The sequence below is a fragment of the Chaetomium tenue genome (genome assembly GCF_020726465.1).
Source record: "Chaetomium tenue strain MPI-SDFR-AT-0079 chromosome Unknown F5144scaffold_5, whole genome shotgun sequence".
NCBI lineage: Eukaryota > Fungi > Ascomycota > Sordariomycetes > Sordariales > Chaetomiaceae > Chaetomium > Chaetomium tenue.
Genome location: NW_027117333.1, coordinates 3,716,608 through 3,735,402, shown reverse-complemented (window position 1 = coordinate 3,735,402; position 18,795 = coordinate 3,716,608). Strand labels below are relative to the sequence as shown.

Genomic DNA, 18,795 nt, shown 5'->3' with positions numbered 1-18,795 from the left:
CATCGCAAATGTATCCCATCCAAAACGCCGTATGCCATGAAGAAAAAGAAGGAAGAAAAAACAACAGAAAAAAGCCCGACAGAGAGGAAAAGGGAAAGGGGAAACAGCACCACTACGCAGCAACAAGGAACAGCCGCCAGGGGGAAGTCCCGCCTTCCTTCCCAAACCGCAACCAAATTTTCCTCCCTTCATCTTTCGCGTCGAACAACTCTAAACACCGACAATATTGCACTTCCTCTCGCTCCTCTCTGCTCCTTGTTCCGCAAATGTCGGTGGGGTGGGGGATGGGGGATATCATGCTACTTCCCATCCATGCACGCATGCATGCCGCCTGCTGGGATATCTAAAAAGACGGGTGATCAAAAGTGAGAAACAAGAAAAACGGGGAACTACAAAGAACCCATCGCCGATACCGCGCGGGAACACCACATATACAGTCCGAACTTCTTCTCTTCCGTCATATCATGGGTCAATACTCTTCTTGGAGAAAGCAGACAGTCCCCGCTTCCTCACCGTCGTCAGATTGAACCGCCGTTGGCCCGGGAGCCCCTGAGCCGAATGCGTCGATTCAATCCTGCTCAAGCGCGCAGCCGAGGTGAAGTCGTTACTGGCCTCAAAGCTTGGGCGCACACGCCCGTCGATCGACCGCCGCACCCTGTCGTACGACGGCCTGCAGCGATCTATTGACGGCCGGGTGACAGCGCGCTCCGGTTCTACTCCGATATCATCCTGTTGTTGCTGTTCCCGCTGCTGCTGCAGCTCGGCCGAGGCCCGGCTCATGATATAGGTCGTCCCGTCGCTTCCGTTTTGCGTGCGTGTATTGTGCGTCGCGATCGATGGCGGGTAGATTGGCCGTCTGTCCTCATCAACGCTCGCGTACTGCGTGTGCTTTGCCTTCCTGCTCCGCCCGGATAACTTGCCCGACGAGGACGATGACTTGGCTGATGCGTCCTCGACGCCTTCAGTCGCGTCGACGGCCGCAGCAGCAGCCGCGTCGGCGTCGGCATAGTCGCCGCGCTTGGCTTGCTCGCGGATGATGTCCACGTCGTAGGGGAACAGCTGCTTCTGCATCGCCTTGATCACAAGACGTGGTAGGAGGCAGATAACCGGAGTGACGATCAGGCACATCCAGAAGGTCAACTCCTGGTAGATTTGAGGAGCTGCTTGGTAGAAACCGGCAGCGTACGTGAACGACGTGTACACGCCAGTCCAGAAAAAGATGAAGACGTCACTGATGACAACAACGAGAATCATGAGCCAATCCCACCGGTAGGTGTTGATCAGGATGTACGAGTTGATGGTGAGCACGGCCGGGTGGGCAATATAACACCCTAGCCGTGTCCGCTCCGAAACATCAAGCCCGTTCCCGGAGCCCGTGGTCGTGAGGATGACAAAGATGTACGGGATAAAGAAGCTCAGAGTGGACTGGTAGATGCCATCAACCATGTACGCCCTGGAGATATCGTGTCAGTAAAAAGGCCGGGCAAAAAGAACAACGGGGCCGAGGTAGGATACTAACCAGAACTTCGTTTGAGTCCACTCTTTCCGTTCAATCCCGCGACGGTAGAGCTGGGGCACCGCCAGCGACACCGTGTCGCTCACATCCTGATCCAGGACGCCCATAAGGATAACCGGGACCGATGTGAAGAAAAGGTTGAACATGAGGATGTACGTGTACTCAAAAATGTACGAGATGTCGAAATCCGTAAAGGCTTGGAACCAGAAAATGGCCCACGTCCACACCATATTCTTGTAGAAGAAGTTGCTGATCGACTCTGCCAAGCGCCTGTACGACCACCTCCCGTGGACCAGCACCAATCTCTGCAAGAAGCGGAACTGCCCGACGGCGTAGTCAGCCGACATGACAGCCTGCCGCCCCTCCACGCCGGCAATGCCGACGCCGACGTCCGCCTCCTGAATCATGGCCACGTCGTTGGCACCGTCTCCTACCGAGAGAGTCATGACATCGAGGCCGTTCTTGACCATGGCGACGACGGCGGCTTTTTGTGCGGGGCTGACACGGCAGCAGAGCACTGACTTGCACTGCTTGCACAGCAATAGGAACTTCTGTTTCAAGGTATCGCTGAGCGCCCACCGAAGCGTGAAGCCGTCGATCACAAGCGCGTGAGTGGCGGCGGGGGGTTCGTGGTCTTTCATGGCCTTCTTGAGCTCCTCGTCGCTGCCCGTCATATGGAACCTTGCCAGGCCACTGTCAAGTTGCTCTTCGCAAATCGCTAGGTACTCCGCCTCCGTCGCCAAGCTGGCTTCGTCTTCGTTGACCTGGAGACGAATGAGGTCCATGTCGTTGTTCAGCAAATTGCAGGAAAACCCGATGTTGATCGCTGTCTCGACCTTGTCGCCTGTGAGTACCCAGAGTTTGATCCCGGCATCGCCCAACAGCCCAATCGTATCCGGAACGCCGTCTTGAAGACGGTCTTCGATGGCAGTTCCTCCCAACAAGGTTAGGTCTCGCTCGATCTTATCAGCTACTTCCTCGAGCCTCTCCTCACGGTTCTCTAGCGCCGTCGCGGCCACGTCGTGTTCTTTCTTAAACTCGAGGTATTGCGCCTCGGTGAGCTCCTTTTGAGCGATGCAAAGCGTCCGGAGACCCTCAACCGCAAACAGCTCAAGATGCTTCGCCGTTTCCAAGCGGAGTTCGGCTTGCTCGCCCTTTTTGAGGCGAGCATAGATGATGCTGTCGGCGCCTTTGCAGAAAAGCACAATCCGGCCATCCGGCATTTTCACAATCGCACTCATCCTTTTTCTGCTGGAGTTGAACTCGATGGTATTGAGGACGGTGTAGTGCCTGTCGGTACCCATGACGTTCAGGTTGATTCCGTCGTTTGAGGAGCCGAGCACAGTGAAACCCATGTCGCGTGCTGTGGCCACCAGGGCCGCCTCGTCTGGAGACTGAGCCTTGAAAAGCATCTTTGGGGGATCCCCTGGTTCCTTCTCGGCGATGACCGTGTGGCAGAGGGCAAGGGCTAGCATGAATTGTTCGTTTGCTTGTTGCTGTTCAGGGCCATTCTTGCCGGCCAGGTCCTCGACGAAATCGGGGGCGATAAAGGTCAGGTCATCGTCGTGAAGGTACGGGTTGTCGTGAAGTTGGCGAAGTCCACGGAGCGCTCTAACCTTGGCGTCGGCGATCTCGGCCCGGATTGTCCTCGCCTCCTCCTCGACGTTGATGCCCAGTCTCTTGTTCATGCCGGCTTGGGCTTCAGTGTACGCTTCGCCATATGGTTGCCCGTTGATGGTCGCTTTCTTGAACTCCATGACGTTCTGCGTGAGGGTGCCCGTCTTGTCCGAGAAAATATACTCGATCTGACCGACATCGTCCGAGACGTTCCACGACTTGGGGATGCAGGGCTGGTCGATCTTGTCGTAATACATCCCGACATCGCTATAGATGAAGAACGCCTGGGCAGTCCTGACAATCTCAAGCGAAATGTAGAGCGAGATGGGAATCAAGTTCTGGAATACAATGAGGGCAGCCCAAAACGTAATGAAACCAGTCAAGCCCGGGGTCCCTCCGATAGAGCCGTACTCGAACCAGGTCAAGGAAGCATCAGTTCTAGCCCAGGCGACACCGTTCGCGAGAGCAGAGATCAAACACATGACGAGAAGGATGCCGAAGTTGCAGATAACGTTGAAGTTCAGCTCTCTCGCAATGCGGGGCCGCTTGTTGGGTGTGATACCGGCGTTCATCATGATCTTCGTATCATGGCCGGTGAAGACGACAACACCGAGCGCCCATTCCGTGTTCCGGAGGTTGCAGCCCCGCAAAAGCATATTATCAATACCGACGGGTTCCGACATTTCCCTTGGCTCGGCCTTGGGGTCCCAGGGAACTCGTTGCTGCCACTTGACCGCGCCGTTGTACTTGTAGAGATTCGGCTGCGGCGGCTCGCTGTCGATGATGAACTGGGCGCGTTCGCAGTCGCGTGCATGCTTCAACGTCCGCCCGCATCGCAGAGCGGATCGGACCTTGAGGTTAGTTTCGCCGTCCAAATTCTTCGTCTCCACATAGCACGCGCCGTCTGGATCCGACGTCGCCAGAATGATGACATCCGCGGGGAGTTCGTCGTCGTTGTAGATGCGCACGAAGTCGCCGACCACCAAGTTTTTCCAAGCATCCCTGTGAAACCTCGCATTTCCGGAAATGGGCTCCTCTGTATTTATCAGGTCGCCTTTGAGATTTTGCAAGAGTACCGCCTCGTTATCCATGGTGGACGACATGGTGGGCATGTCGGGGTCACGGGGCAAGGGCGACGGTACTGGGGTCATCTGGATATCTTCGTGTGCCGGGGCAACTGATTGGCGCGAGTGCGGCGACGCGACGGGTTCCCAGGCGGTGGTCCTCGTCTCGATAGACATGCGTGGGTCGGCCGTCTTGAAGGTCTGGTGGCTTGGCTCTTCCTTCTTCCACAGCGCCTCGATCGAGCGCCATATCGAACCGAAGAAGCGAGAATTGGCCTTCTTGAACTTCCGCCACCCCGAGACATTATCCTCCCGCACGTTGACGTTCTTCTTGCCTAACAACCGGTGGACGGGCGCATTGTTGAGCACGTTATCGAGGTTCGTCCTTCGGTAATCTTCGATCGCGTCCTTGATCATCGTAACGCAAATAATAAATATTAGGGGGACGGCGTTCAGCCCGGGATTGACACCGCCGAAAATAGGAAATATCTAACAATTAGTTTCTTGTCAACTCTCCGCCTGCGAAGGAGTAGAACGCGGACCGACTTACCACTAGAATAACAAGGAAGAGGAAGAAAATGTTGGCGATATTTTGGAACTGGAAGAACAGGTTCTTGGGAACGAAGGAGAGCGGCGTGTATTTGGCGGTTCGAATCTTGTTTCGCGTGAACTGCTGTAACGGGTACCCTTCCTCATCTTGAAATTCGGCCGGCAAAGGGATGTTGAAGAACAGCTCCCTCGGCCCCGGACCATCACCAAGCTCCTCCTGGACACTGGCGTCGTCTTCTTGGTCGCCATCGTCGGGCTGGGACGCGTCAGTCCCCCCCGATGTTCTCTTCTTCTCGTTCGCCATGCCCTTGTTGTTGTGTTTCCTCCCCATCAGCGAGAGACGCTTCATGGAGCTGCTCTTAACCGTCAACTTCCGGGTGGCCCATCGAGACCGCTGCATCGACGACAGATGCGGCTCAGCAGCATCTCCCGCACCGCCCTGCGGAGACGCCATGATGGTGGGATCGCGGGCTGGGCCCGATCACCCCGAGATGGTCGCCAGGCTGGCCAAGCTTGGCCGAGTCGCTCTAGATGGGTCGGGAGTGGCGGTGGGGTCCGACCTGGACGATTTCGTACCAATTTGTTGTCCCAAATGTGTCGTGCTGAAAAGCGGTCGCGAATCCAGTGCAGAAGCGGCCAAGAATGAACGGCAATAAGGCAGATTGGGCGAACGTGGCGATGGACGTGTTTCGTGGCCGCTGCTAGAACCAGGGACGGCAGGGGCCCAGGCGAGAGAGATTTCGATGCGCGCGCTGCGGAAGAGTCGGGTTTCAAACAACAAAAAGAACGAGGGGACGACGCTATGACATGGGCAAGCCTATGCAATCAGCAACCTGAGGGGGCGATTTTGGTAGTCAACTCCCTGGCTACGATCTCATGAGCGTCAAAGGAAAAGGGGAGAGTTTGAATGGTACAATGCGAGAAGCAAATGCACTGGGCCGCCTTTCTTCCTCTGGACAGAACAGCAGATGGAAACAGGGGAGGGCCGCTAGGATCCCAGGTCCCTGAATTGGTCAGCGCTCTCGCTCTCATTTCACGGCGTCGCGGTACCAAAAGTGGGGCTTCCGCTTGGTCGCTCTCGGCTTGGTCTTGGAACTTGCGTCCGCAACTCAGTCGTTAATATCTTGGGTAACATGCGAGGCTGTTTTCGTATTGACCGCCCTCACATCATTCCGAAGTGCCCGTTTTGACATCAAATCTAGTGTAGTTCTGTACAGTGTGCTCAATCAGGAGTCAACCATCAGCACCAAGTCGCAATACTTGAATACGCTTGAATTCGTACCAATCAATATCGTCATCCCAACATGGATGACCTCGCTCGGGGACCGCGGTGTCTTTCAGAACCCGATTTTCTATGTTCCGGGGAGGCCGGCAGCACGCACATGCGTTAACGGGCCAGCGGGGGTGAAGGCGGAGACGAGACGGGCGAGACGGGAATATGCAAATTGGGACCTGTTTGGCGATCTCGTCACGGACTGAGTAATCCTTCCCCCCTCCCGGGCACCACCCTCTGGCCAAAAAAAAAAGAAGCGAACTCCAAGTGTGGAACTAAATACCGCCAAAACCTTCGGCTCGCGGAACAAAAGGAAAGCAATTCGGAAGCCCAAAGTCTACTTTTTATTTGACTCGGTTTCTTTTATTTAATATATTTTGCTCGACTTTCTTTGCCTTTTTCCCTTTTTCTTGATTTCCTTGACTCTTATGTCTTTTCTTGATTTCTTGCTCCCGTTTCGAGATCGGTTTTTTGGGCCAGAAGGTACCGGGGTTATCGGCGATCTACCCCATTTTCGGACTTTAGTGAGCCCCGGTGTCCGACCTGGCCCATCGTGGGATTGCGGCCCTGTTTCCCTCCGTTGAAAACCCCGTTCACCGACTCCGATCAGAGACTGATGAAGGTATTCGCATCCGCGACTCCCACACTTGGACGCCCGACGAACCATTCTCGGCTCCAACTAGAGAAGGGAAGTACGTTGCGCTGAGGATGGCATGAGGGCCTCCGTGCGCTTCGGACTTTTCTGTTTTCCTTGATTACCCGACGAAAGCGAGATAAAAGTAACTCATTGCCTGACGAACTCCGCCTCAACCCGTGGCACCGCGGATTGGAAGCATCACTTCGTACTGGTGGACGTTGCCGCAGATTTGCGGCGGTGCCTTCTCTGTCAGCGGGCAAGTGAAACATGCTGCTTTGCTACCTCGTCGTAAACTGGAGGGGCAGGTAAGTTCCGAGGGAACGACTGCGCCCCGTGGTTCGTCCAATCAAGGCCTTAGTTCAGACGTCGAGATCTGTGCCTCTACAAACCTATCCAAGGACGAAATCCAGTGGACGGGTTTCAACGAATCCCAGGGGCAAACAAACAAAAAAAAAAAAAAAAAAAAAAAAAAGGGGGGGTGGGAAAAGGCTGAACTCTTAAGTGTAAATAAATACCGGCGAAGTCGTCGACGAAAGGAACGAAAACAGCCATTCGGAAGCCCAAAGTCTACTTTTTATTTAACTCGGCCTCTTTTATTGGATGGTCATCATCCATCATGGCCACTGCTACGGGCGATGGAATCATCACAGACGTTCAACCAACGCCTTTTCGAGTACCAGCTCACAAAGGTAACCGAACGAGGCAGTTGGTCATCGGCATCCGATCCGATGATATTTAAGCGGAAGGGCACCCAAGCGGCGAATGAGAAGTTACAGTTGATGGGCTCAGACCGCTCTGGGCCAGGGCAGCATTTCGGACTGCAAAGGCAGAATACACGTAGTGCATATGATTTTGTGGTCGTCTTGGGCGAGATTCTTCCCGTGTATACGCCAGGACTCGGAGATACAACCAAATTCAAGACGCCTGCATCTGGCTGCAGAGACGCCAGCGTTAATGACTTCAACCCCATGACCCATCACATCATTCTTGCCCAGAAGCACACACGAATCTTTGTTCGAAAGCTGGGGGGCGACCGGGCAAACCTGCTTGTCCTTGTCGACAAGAAGGATGCCCGGTCTCTGCGGGGTCTCACAACTCCCATCCAAAATGGATACGCGACTGGTGTACATACTACCCAAAGTGGACGGATACTCTAGTCCGCCAGCGACCCGGTATCAGGAAAGGCTAGCGCAGCGGGAGCAGAGCATTTCAGAACTCTGCGAGGAATACAACCAGACACACAAATTCCTCGACGTCCATAAGGCGACCAAAAAAGGCAGAGGCTCTGTGAAACGTAAGTCTCTGGCGAAAGGAAGACATTTTGAAGGCCATCGTAGCGTACCACGATCTCAGCTTTATTTATCGTGCCCTCGGAAAGAGCAGTAGCTAAGAAGGAAGAGATGTCGTCGACCTACTCTTCACCAAACCGCACGAGATCGACAAAGACGCAGCGTCCGATTGCCGAAGGACTACGCCTGAGTCAACTTGAGGAAATTCTCCATTACCTCCAACTCGAAAGGGAACAGGAATCAAGAAAAGAGAGGAAGAAGTAAAATGAATCAAGAAAAGGTAGTTAAAGAAGTAAAAGAAATTACCTAAGAAAGGGAAGAAAAGTGAAAGCAGAATAGAAAGAAAGAAGTAAAAGGAAAAGAAAGAGAAGGCAGCGAAGAAAACTAGAAAAGAAAGGAGGTGGAGAAAACTAAAATAAACAAAAGAAACCGAGTTACCTAGGTAATTAAAGAGTACCTCTTTGGGCTTTCGAATAGATAATCCGGTCTACTATCCTATGTCATTCGCCGAAAGGAGTACGTGGAAAGAGCGGGCAAAGGGTATGTCTCTGAATAGCCTGCTGTCCCCTCTTGTCTGCTCTATCATTGTGCTTTTCGCATCCGCGAAGAGGCGCCGGAAGCAAAGATCGTGGTGGCGTCGAGGTTTGTTAGATCCCTCGACTTTGTCCAAGAGGCTGTCTCAAAGACAGCCAGGACCACCCCAGCACTCGCCGTAGACACAGCGATGTGCAACGGGTACATCAAGATCGACGATCCCATCGATGGCCTACGCCTCTTCAACCAATCGACCTCGGGGCCGGTTTTCCTCTTCCTCAGCGCCACAGCAGGAGGGGCGGGACTCAACATTGCCACGGCATCGCGTTTAATTATTTGCGAGCCTCAGTTCAGCCCCTGGGTCCGATGCCCAGCTTATCGGGCGGCTGCACCGCCTGCCGCAGAAACTGGACGTCTCCGTATATCGCGTAGTTGGTTGGCCCTGCCCAGCGGACGCGTACCTCGTCGACAACTCCGTACGAAAGTCGGAGTTTGAGAGAGGGCTGATGACAAGCCTGCGACGGGAGGATGGGGAGCCGCTCCTCTTAACCCCGTTGGAGTAAAGGGGGAGAGGGGGGAATGCAGTTAGATCTAAGTAAAGATGATATCTAAACACCCAGTTGAGGCACACTGCCTCTACTTTCTTTTGACTAATTCGCTGAGCTTGCTACCATATCGCCCCTCGCGAATCTCTTCGTTTATAAGGAGAGAGATCGCCTCTAGAAATCCATGTCCAGGCCGCGCCAACCAGAAGCGACTTTCTCCAGTATTTCCGAATCCTCATCGTCCTCGCCCTCCGACTCCGCTGTATCTTCGGAGCTTTCTTCCGCCGCCTCCACTTCCTCCCCCCCTAGCTGGTACTCCTCCGATCCCCGTTATCAGAATCTTGATCAATAAAATCTTTGTCTGATGTATGCTCCGTGGTAGAGTTCGTTTCCGTCCCGCTGGAAAAACCGGAATCTTCTTCGAACCCCGCAAATGCTCGGAGCCAGATTGCATCTCGGATGAGGTGTTCACATCCATCAGTGCCTGGGAGAAACATATCGAACAAGCTCATCGGGAAAGGACGCCCCAGACCTGCCCTACCCCAAGTTGTAGTAGGGGCGACTTCGTATACCCGTTGCGTTTTGGGTCCAGGGCCCATCTACGCAAGAAACACAAGGACGAGCTGGATCCAGAGAGGTATGCCCGGTACGCGCCACCGAGTAAGCGGCGACGTATCGATCCCGAGGTACGATATTACAATCAACAACGGTGCTCACACCCCGATTTCACGGTTGAAACCATATTCGCTACCTTTAACGATTATTTTGAACATGCCCAGATTCACCATGGTGCCCGGAAGGAGTCCAAGGTTTCGGCGGTACCTCCACTTGGAGTTCGGCTTTTTTTGGCCAGAGAGTGCACTCAATGTCTACTTTTTATTTAACTCGGTTTCTTTCTTTTCTTTAGTTTATTTCACTAATTTTACTTTTTTTTTTTTACCTCTTCCTTTTCCTACTACATAGTTTTCTTTATTCCTTCTTTCTCTTTTATTCTCCATTTGCCTTTCTTAATGTCTTTGACTTCTTTTTTTTTAATCTGGCCAGAGGGCGACTAACAAGATGCTCCGTGCACCTGTTTCAAATCTCCTTTGCAAAGCGCATCTGGGTTCACGCATCCCCGACCCGGTGTAAATTACTGTAATCGTGTAACCTATAACTAAAGTTGTGCGCGTCGACGCGTCGAAGCGCCAAGAACGCGACTTGGGACCCGACTCGCACGAGACAATCTGCCAACCACAAAAGAGACGAAGACTGAAGATGTCGATTTTGCTCTGAATGGCGAGGCCCGGCGGTATAACGAGCTTTTTCAAGCCGGTCTCGAAATCGCCGCAGAGCCCACAACCCAAAGCGGCGTTAAGAGCGGAAGCATCGATAACTCCTCCCCCGCTATCACCATCGCCAGTACCATCCGCTCACTTCCCCTCGTCCCCACCAGTCGCTGCATCAACTTTCCGGGACCGCAACGCGGTGATCAAGGGCTCAGACGATGAGGATGATGACGAATTTGGTTCCGATGACGACTTTCCGGAGCTGTTCTCAAATCTGCCACGCAATCCCCTCCCCGTTCAAGCAGCGGGAAACGGGTCCAATATCTATGCAACGCCCAAGGCGAAGCGGAGAGTGCTGGAGTTCTACTCTTCGCCCTTGACTATCAACACCAAACATCACAAGTTTGATATCAAGGCATTACTCAAGCATGCCGAGGCGGATGAAGCCGTCGAAGAGGGTGAGCAGCGTACCGCGGCCCTCATAGCCCAGGGACCCCCAACAGCACGCGACCGTGTGGCGGCAAACGAGGAGCACACCAGTCTTCGTGACACGATGCTGGACGTGTTATCTGATCCCGAGGGTAGCCAGGACGAGGGGAATCGAGGGAGACTAATGCAAGCGGTGAAACGGACCGAGGCAACGGTCAGCCGGAAGGAGTGGTATTTTTTCGATCGCCAGAATCAACCTAACAGCACGGCGATTCAAGTACGGCACCCCTTTCCCAAGGCCGATGCCACCGGAGTTTGGGCCTTCCTTGGTCCAGAAAAGCATAGGTCCGAGGTCTTCGAAGACGGGCTGCCTTACAATGTCCAATGCCGGATGCAGAACTTGCCTGACAGGATCTTCCTGTGGGTGCTAGATGAGGCGGTGTTCACGAAGTCAAGGAAGCTCCAAGGCGAGTATATTCGGCTCCTTGGCATCTGCTCAGACCAGATCAAGCGACTGCTGCTCGACGATAAAGTCGTCGGGCTATTTCAAGACCTTGGAGCTTCAGAGCGAGCTCTTGCGACGACGTCTCAACCAAGCGGAGACTCGGCAAACGGCGCTCCCTATCCAGAGGATTGCCGAACCCGCCTTCAGGCTGTGCTTCGCATCTTGGCGGGGACTGCTCACGGTTCAACGACCCAAACATTAACACGGACCATGTCCATCCTCCTCCGCCTCGGCATCGACAACCTCATACGTGAGGATGAAACGGTCGCGACGGAGTACCAAGATGCGTTGCTACAAATTGTGTTGGCGGTCCCGTGGAGAGTCTGGAATAACTTCGTGAGGAACCCTCTCTAACCCGTACACCTTTCGCTATCCGACTCCTGACATATTTCGCCCCTCCTAGTGCGGAAACGTGAGCGACTCGCTCTACTCACATACCCAAGATGCTACACTCCGCTGGAATGCCGTCTCTTCGATTCCGCCGCTTCATGTGAAGCTGATCGAGCTGCGCCGGCGCCTGGCACTCGTATTTGTCTTCGACGACCCCCGCCGAGCCTTTTCTCCGCCAGAAGACACCTTCAGCATCCGGTCCATCATCGATCGTCTCGAACAGGCCGATGAGTTCGTCGTGGACCGCACTAACACGGATTATGTGGAGCTACTAGCACTATCCGAGATGCTGAGTGTTGCGGTTGGCGACGGGTCACCACCAGCCGAAAACACAAGCCCGGAGGCTGTCCAACAGTACAATGCCGAAGTCGACGAGCTGGCACGTAAGATCAAACTACTGTGGTCTAATATACACGAGCAGGGAGCTGCCTACATGTCGAGGCTAGAAGTCCGCGTACAACTGAGAGACTTCGAGCGCAAGTTACAACACGTCGTGCGAACACGGCCCCGTCCCAAGGAGGACATCTTTGGACTCAATTCAACCGAGGACGATCTCAAGCGCCCCAAGCAACAGCAGTTCATGAAGAGGTTCCTGAAAAAAAGGGCATCCCCGAAGACTCCTTAGAAAGAACACAGGCGACACTTGGAAGCAACAGCCTTGGTGCACGTTATTCTGAATTCTCCATCTCAGCCCAAATCATCCCCCGTCCCCGACCTATCATACAAACCCTAGAGATACCCCCGTTAGCGCTTGGCTCGGCTCGGCTCCGCTTCGGATTAATGATCTAAAGCACATTCCCAAACAGGCTATCTTGCGTGAATCCCAAATATCCCCTGACGATCTATGCCGTGGAATGCAAACAACGCCAATACCTGAGTAGGGAGCCTTAATCGTAGAACTTGCGGTTAGGGTTCTTGCCAAACAAAGCCTCGCGCATCGCTGGCAGGGCGCTCTCCCGGAGCAAGTCCAACCTCGCCTCAAATGTGTTGTTGAGATCGATCTTGCCGTTCCCCCCAACAATGACCACACCGCCAGTGCTATGTCAGACAGATGATATCAGTACTCCAATCCGCAGTATATCAGGGAGCCAGCTGGTTGGTTGGCTAGCCAAGTCTTACCTCCCATCCGGCACGTTGTTCTCCTCGTCAATCGTCGCCTTGACGTCACTGCCGACCTTCTCCTTGTACTCGACGGCGGCGGCGTCGATGGCCTTGCGCACGATCTCGTAGTCGGCCTTGCGCGCGCGGATCTGCAGCTCCGGCTCGCCCATGGCGTAGAACCCCTCCAGAACCAAGCCCTTGAGGACCTCCTCGTAGCGGGCTGGGTCCTTGGCGGCGTCGCCGAGCTGGTCGGCGGCGGCGGAGAAGATGTCGTCGAGCAGGGCCTGGCGCGCGCCCAGCACGCGAAGGCGCGTCTTGTTCGCCACGGTCGACCGCGTCGTCTGCTGCGACATAGTCGCCTGTTTGAACTTCTTCTGGTACGCCGTGTCGATGGCGTCCGTCTCCTGCCGCACCAGCTTCGACTTCTCGATCGCGAACTCCTCGTCCGCCTTGATTTCGATCTCGCGCGCCTTCTCTGTCGCCTCCTGCTTGATGAACGCCGTCATCTTACGCAGCTCTTGTCCGACCTAGTGAAAGCATGGCTTGGTTAGAAGTGGTTTGTAGGCGGTGGTGTGGGAGTCGTCATGAGGGGGTGGAGGGGAACGTGGGCGCTGAACGGGGGCGATGTTCGGTTGAGGATAACCCAAGCTCCGCCTTGCGCGGAGCTTAAGATTGGTTATATCGCGTACCTGGTCGTCGGACAACGAGTGGATTTGTGACATCTTGACGGGGTGGTTGTTGGGCGGACTGGGAAGGGTGCGGGTCCGGCAAGTTCGAGGTCGAAGAAGGGAGAAGCAAGCAAGCTTGAAGACGGTGATTAAGCAGAAGGTCGTTTTTGTCGAGGTGTTGGGTACGAGTTTACAGGAGAGGGTTGTCAGACTCGGTGGACTGCGTAAACCTCGTGGTCTTGGTGTTGCAGTGTGGTGTGTCTGAGGGTGTCAACCAACAGCGCCGTTGACGCAGCTGCTTGAGACATGGATGACCTGCTACAGCGGCTTGGCAAAGGCGCGGGCTGACGGCCAACTTGGAAATCACCAGCCACAGCGGCACCCCACCTTGCCGAGTCCCGCGCGATAAGATAACGATAGGTACCTAGGTTGGCCTGTGAAACAACATAGGCCAGCCACAGTTGCAGGACCGGGGCCGTGGCTTAATTACTGGATGGATGGATATGGTTGCTTCATTCCGTCGCCCAAACAAAGCCAGCCCCCCAGACGCACAGTGCATTGGCCTGCAGCGCCACTCACCATCTGAGCTGGCGTCACAGGTTCGTCGTCGTGCCAGGGGTCAGGACCTCTAGGAGGACCCAACGTTTCGCCTGTATTTCGTAGTTGTCTTTTTCCCCATCATTTCGTCTCCAGAGCGCAAATGCACCCTTATTTGGCGGTTATCCTCTGACCACTTGCGGCGACAATTGAAGAGGCCCTGCGGCCCACTGTCTCACACTTGTGCCGCACCCGGTGTGTTGCTGGGCTGCTTCAGGGCCGCTTCCCCACGACGGGCGGTCGCGCCGCATGATCGCTGGCCGCAACCCCCGTGGTCGTGACGAACACCCACCCGCCTGTCCACCACGCTCACGCAGCCCACATCCATTTGCCGAAGGGTGGCGTCATTGTTTGAAGGTTTCCTATACCGCTGTACGAACGAAGACTATAATCTGATCAAAACCCGGCGGTCCACCATCCGGCCTGTGATCCAACCTGCGGCCAACTACGACCAGCCTCTGGGGCCAAACCAGAGAATCCCACCAACAAACCCTACATCCTCCTCCAATTCTCCAAACGAACCGGCGCATCTTCAGATCGTTTATTCCATGCGATTCCGATAGTGCACCGCCTGCAGCCTCTTGCCGCCACCGCAATGGGGCTCATAGGCGGCATCTCTCCTGGCGGGAGCATTGCTGTAAGTTGATCCGCCTTTACTTTGACAAACCAAGTCACGGCTGCTAATACGAGGGCGGACACGTAGCTCGGAATCATAGTCGGTCTTTTGTCCACGAGCGTTCAGAGCCTAGGTCTCACACTTCAACGAAAGTCGCATATCCTCGAAGACGAAAAGGCACCCTACGATGTGAGGCGGCCGCCATACCGGAGGAGGAGGTGGCAGGTGGGAATGGGCATGTTCATCATATCCAACGTAGTCGGAAGTTCGGTTCAAATATCTACGCTCCCGTTACCGGTTCTGTCGACACTTCAGGCCTCGGGCCTAGTCTTCAACTCGATTTGCGCCACCCTCATACTCGGAGAACCGTTCACAAGGTGGTCACTGTGGGGGACATTGCTTGTTTGCGGCGGAGCCGTCTTAATCGCCATCTTCGGCGCGATCCCGTCACCGGCGCACAAGCTGAGTGAGCTGTTGGACCTATTAGGGAGACGACCGTTCGTGCTCTGGATGTCCTTCCAGGCGGTCTTCGTCGTCGGCCTCGCGGTCGCCACCGAACTCGTGAGCCACTTCACGACGCTGATGCAAGACCCCCGATTCCGTCTCGCGCGAGGCTTCTCATACGGGTGCATAAGCGGCACCTTATCTGCGCACTCCCTTCTCGTGGCCAAGTCAGCCGTTGAGCTGATCGTCCGGACGATCGCCGATGGCGACAACCAGTTCATCCACTGGCAGTCGTGGATGCTGGTTCTCGCCCTCATTACTCTCGCGCTGACTCAACTCTATTATCTTCACCGAGGCCTCAAGCTAGTCTCGACATCCGTTCTATACCCGCTAATATTTTGCATTTACAACATCATCGCGATCCTCGACGGGCTCATCTACTTCCGCCAGACCGACCTCATCAGCCCCTTACGCGCATGCCTAATCACTCTCGGGACCGTCATCCTTCTTACAGGTGTGCTTGCGCTGTCATGGCGTCTTAGCGATGAGCAGCACACTCCGGGCGTTGGGCAGTCAACCTTGGCACCCGGTCTCGGGCTCATCGAGGATACGGACGGCGAAGAAGATGGCGAAGAGGTTTCGTTGCGCTCTGCGCTCCTCGATGAAACTGGGGGCGCATCGTCGACACAGTCCAACTATCAAACGTTCGCGGCACCTCAATCTCCCGATGTTTCCATGACCCCAGCCGCTTCCGAGCCCCAAAGACAAGGCTCGATGACCCGCGCTACAAGGGCAGCCTCGTCCCGCTGGGCGGAACAAGCCGAGATCTGGGATGAACTCGAGGACCGTAGCACTCCAGAACCGACGTCACCCGCGTTCAGCAGACGTCGATCGACCACTCTACCCGGCCATCGACATTCACTCTCGTTCACAACAAGACGAGGGACAACGGAGGGCGAAGGTACCGAAGAAAGTGAACCACTTATGCCATCACAGAGGGTAAATCTCAAGAAGCGGCGTAAATCAACTGGTTTCCCAGGTTTCACAGCTAGGAAAACCACGGCCAGAAAGTCGTCGGGTGGCTTTCAAGGTCTGGCGAGAAATGTATTTGGCTTGAAATGGTGGGGGAATAAGCCTAGGCCAACGGGGCTGACCGATTCTCCGAGGGCGAGTTCTGCGAGTTGGACAGCAGCTCCCACCTGCAGGGAGGATTTAGAGGCCGGGCTGGCAGGACCTTCCTCAGAGGAGAGGCCGCCACCGGTATTTGACTCAAGGCCAGATCAGGGGCCGGGGTCGGGGAGGACGAGACAGGATGATTCTCCAGTTTAAATCAAGTCTATTTTCGCTCTTTTGTTCAACTGGCGTCCAACTTGGATCTGCATTGGCGTGGCGTTGTATGCGTTGAAACAGGGTTATATACAATATACCATTCAGACCATGGAGATAGTCCCGCCGTGCAGGATCATGTGTGCGCTTCTGGCAGCCATGTGTGAACGTTGCTTCCCAGTAACGAAGTTCATGAACAACATCTCTCTGAGATGGCGATTCGTGTCAATTGGCTCGATGAATTATAGTTCGAGGTCGCCCAAAGTTGGGCTAGCTTTACCACACTTGACACGCGGGAGGAAGATAAACCCTCTATATCAGGGAGAATGCAGCCAACAAGTCTGAAGGTAAAGCAAGAGGGGCCGTGCCACGCTCATTATTCCGTCTCCCCGTCCCGTGTAGCTCAACCAACCACCTCATGGACGTTATAGCGCTTGTCGAAGAGACAACTAACCACCCCTCCCCCCTCCCCCTTTCCTCCTCTAACCCCTCAGCACCACCCACAACCCAACCCAACCCCCTTTTCAGATCCTCCCAAACCCATTCTTCTCATCAATATGCTGGAACCGCTCGCGCTCCTTGCGATCCTTGAGCAGGCAGGCGGTGGCCATGATGAACATGACGTCGAAGCCGACGATGCCGAAGAGCGCCGTGAAGATGTTGTCGATGAAGACGTTGGCAAAACCCGAGATCGGGGTCGCGCACCCGCGCATGACGGCCGCGGCGGCCTTGCTCGCGCACGTGGCGTCCGTGACGAAGGCCGGGCTGCTGCTGTTGAAGTAGCCGCAGCAGTTGAACTGTAAGCGGAGTGTTAGTGGGGGTTATTCGGGAAGGGGCAGGGGCCCGGCTCTGGGAGAGGGGCTCGTGGTGGTTGAGATACTAACCTCGAGCTGCATGAGGCTCTTGATGTCGTTGGGTTGGGCGGTGAAACGAGGGGCGAAGTCCTCCCTCAGCTTGAGGGTCTGGATCCATAGGTAGAGGCCGAGAATCATGCTGAATATCAGGCAGACCACTGCCATGTAGCTCGCGAGCTTGAGCCATTTGCGAGAGGACGTGGCGAGGCCGGGAAGTGTGACGAAGAAGGTGATGAAAACGAAGATGGCGTTGACAATACCGGCTGCATGCTAGTTAGCCAAAGGTTCCCACCCGCGAATTGATGCGGCCACCACCAACCTGTGAGCGGAAACTCCTGGTACAAGAGGTTCCTTGCCGCTTGTCTCCCGTTTTCCGGTACCTCATCCTTGATGTTGTTGACAATGACGGAGAAGCCGAGGATGAAAACGCCCATGAGCAAAAAGAGGCCATCGGCGACCAAGTAGGCGATCTGAATCTTGTTCGCCATCCTGGCCAACTAAATCGAACGAGTCTCGGGGACGTAACCGTGCGTATCCTCTCGATATATCACTTCTACAACTCGGAATGACTGACGACCAGCGTCGATAGATTCTTCCTGCTCGCAAGGAGTGGAACGGGCGAGATCGACCGGCAATCCCGGTACCGCGAAAAGAAAGAAAGATGGATTAAAAGAAGGTGTCTCGAAGAAATGAAGAATAAAAGACGGCGCTGGCTGTCACCAAGACATCGAGCTCCGAACTCGACGAATGGGCCTGGTGGGATCACGGGTCTGACCTGATAGGACAGAAACGAAGAGGGACAGAAGCCGAAGAGAAGAGAACGATAAAACTCAAACCACCAAAAAGAAAGAAACGAGGTTCTCGCCTCAAACCAAAGTTACCAATATTAGATAGGATACCCCATCTCAAAACGAGCAAAGGAGAGAGAAAACGGGAGAGCAAGCAGAGACACGACCAAAGCACCACCGCCGGGATGGGACGACGAACGGGGCCGACCTTCGCCAGGGCTTGGCTTGAAGGCGGGCGAGCCACAATTGCCAGATTTTTGCTTTGATACCAAGACCAAAGCGACCAGTAAGAGATTGGACAAGGCGAAAAGAAGCAGGCGATTGTACTCCACTGAGCGAGTCAACCGCCTGCTTCAGCCTGTGGCAGAGGTTGTCCTGCGTTCGATTTCACGCTCCCTGACGGGAACCGTTTCAGATGGCGTCGGGAGACCGGGGTTTGGCGACAATGGGTTGGTCTCAATGGGGCGAGGGGGCGGCCCCGCACGGGCCTGTAGGCGCCCACCCCAAAGCCCGCCGTTACACTGGCGCCAGCAAAGGCCTGCCGAGTGGCCTGTCGGGACGGGAACTGCTTCAATAAATTCGCCGCTTCCTGCCTCGGGCGGTTAGGGAGCCAGCAATCATCAAGGATGTCGACTTACCCACATAGCTTACTGTGTACGAAGCCGTCATCCGAATTCTTTAAATATCTCCAGACAGTCGCCTCTTCGGCATGGAAGGTGTTCAGTCTGTTGGATGAACCAGCTTGGAACTTCGTCGGGCTCCAGGGAAGTCGAACTCTGAGTTGA

The 18,795-nt window shown here is 54.8% G+C and overlaps 5 protein-coding genes across 5 annotated transcripts; 2 read left to right on the top strand and 3 right to left on the bottom strand.

Moving 5' to 3' along the window:
• Nucleotides 1-404: 404 nt before the first annotated feature.
• Nucleotides 405-5,524, bottom strand: F5144DRAFT_315166 (uncharacterized protein). Its single transcript, XM_066783995.1, has 3 exons — nt 4,748-5,524; nt 1,520-4,686; nt 405-1,453 (listed from the first exon to the last, which is right to left on the bottom strand). The coding sequence occupies exons 1-3, from the start codon at nt 5,198-5,200 to the stop codon at nt 463-465; spliced, it is 4,611 nt and encodes a 1,536-aa protein (XP_066641963.1). The 5' UTR covers nt 5,201-5,524; the 3' UTR covers nt 405-462.
• Nucleotides 5,525-10,180: 4,656 nt separating this feature from the next.
• On the top strand, nt 10,181-12,457 carry F5144DRAFT_315124 (uncharacterized protein). Its single transcript, XM_066783993.1, has 2 exons — nt 10,181-11,562; nt 11,630-12,457. The coding sequence occupies exons 1-2, from the start codon at nt 10,300-10,302 to the stop codon at nt 12,239-12,241; spliced, it is 1,875 nt and encodes a 624-aa protein (XP_066641962.1). The 5' UTR covers nt 10,181-10,299; the 3' UTR covers nt 12,242-12,457.
• Nucleotides 12,301-13,623, bottom strand: F5144DRAFT_315138 (ATPase, V1/A1 complex, subunit E). Its single transcript, XM_066783994.1, has 5 exons — nt 13,580-13,623; nt 13,407-13,520; nt 12,736-13,244; nt 12,490-12,654; nt 12,301-12,345 (listed from the first exon to the last, which is right to left on the bottom strand). Exons 2-4 carry the CDS (start codon nt 13,437-13,439, stop codon nt 12,504-12,506), a joined length of 693 nt encoding a protein of 230 aa, XP_066641961.1. The 5' UTR covers nt 13,440-13,520; nt 13,580-13,623; the 3' UTR covers nt 12,301-12,345; nt 12,490-12,503.
• Nucleotides 13,624-14,297: 674 nt separating this feature from the next.
• On the top strand, nt 14,298-16,513 carry F5144DRAFT_315082 (magnesium transporter NIPA-domain-containing protein). Its single transcript, XM_066783991.1, has 2 exons — nt 14,298-14,619; nt 14,686-16,513. Exons 1-2 carry the CDS (start codon nt 14,578-14,580, stop codon nt 16,369-16,371), a joined length of 1,728 nt encoding a protein of 575 aa, XP_066641960.1. The 5' UTR covers nt 14,298-14,577; the 3' UTR covers nt 16,372-16,513.
• Nucleotide 16,514: 1 nt separating this feature from the next.
• F5144DRAFT_315103 (uncharacterized protein) lies at nt 16,515-18,036 on the bottom strand. The gene is made up of 3 exons (XM_066783992.1): nt 17,542-18,036; nt 17,253-17,485; nt 16,515-17,165 (listed from the first exon to the last, which is right to left on the bottom strand). Exons 1-3 carry the CDS (start codon nt 17,708-17,710, stop codon nt 16,893-16,895), a joined length of 675 nt encoding a protein of 224 aa, XP_066641959.1. The 5' UTR covers nt 17,711-18,036; the 3' UTR covers nt 16,515-16,892.
• Between the last annotated feature and the right edge of the window lie 759 nt (nt 18,037-18,795).

Excerpts from the sequence above, each read along its gene's own strand:
- F5144DRAFT_315166 (XM_066783995.1), bottom strand. The coding sequence starts at position 5,200 with ATGGCGTCTCCGCAGGGCGGTGCGGGAGATGCTGCTGAGCCGCATCTG. Across the intron at positions 4,687-4,747 it reads TCTTCCTTGTTATTCTAGTG|ATATTTCCTATTTTCGGCGG; the intron begins GTAAGTCGGTCC and ends ACTAATTGTTAG. Across the intron at positions 1,454-1,519 it reads TGGACTCAAACGAAGTTCTG|GGCGTACATGGTTGATGGCA; the intron begins GTTAGTATCCTA and ends CGATATCTCCAG.
- F5144DRAFT_315124 (XM_066783993.1), top strand. The coding sequence starts at position 10,300 with ATGGCGAGGCCCGGCGGTATAACGAGCTTTTTCAAGCCGGTCTCGAAA. Across the intron at positions 11,563-11,629 it reads GGAGAGTCTGGAATAACTTC|TGCGGAAACGTGAGCGACTC; the intron begins GTGAGGAACCCT and ends CGCCCCTCCTAG.
- F5144DRAFT_315138 (XM_066783994.1), bottom strand. The coding sequence starts at position 13,439 with ATGTCACAAATCCACTCGTTGTCCGACGACCAG. Across the intron at positions 13,245-13,406 it reads ACTCGTTGTCCGACGACCAG|GTCGGACAAGAGCTGCGTAA; the intron begins GTACGCGATATA and ends TGCTTTCACTAG. Across the intron at positions 12,655-12,735 it reads AACAACGTGCCGGATGGGAG|CACTGGCGGTGTGGTCATTG; the intron begins GTAAGACTTGGC and ends TGTCTGACATAG.
- F5144DRAFT_315082 (XM_066783991.1), top strand. The coding sequence starts at position 14,578 with ATGGGGCTCATAGGCGGCATCTCTCCTGGCGGGAGCATTGCT. Across the intron at positions 14,620-14,685 it reads CTCCTGGCGGGAGCATTGCT|CTCGGAATCATAGTCGGTCT; the intron begins GTAAGTTGATCC and ends GCGGACACGTAG.
- F5144DRAFT_315103 (XM_066783992.1), bottom strand. The coding sequence starts at position 17,710 with ATGGCGAACAAGATTCAGATCGCCTACTTGGTCGCCGATGGCCTCTTT. Across the intron at positions 17,486-17,541 it reads CCAGGAGTTTCCGCTCACAG|CCGGTATTGTCAACGCCATC; the intron begins GTTGGTGGTGGC and ends ACTAGCATGCAG. Across the intron at positions 17,166-17,252 it reads AGAGCCTCATGCAGCTCGAG|TTCAACTGCTGCGGCTACTT; the intron begins GTTAGTATCTCA and ends CTCCGCTTACAG.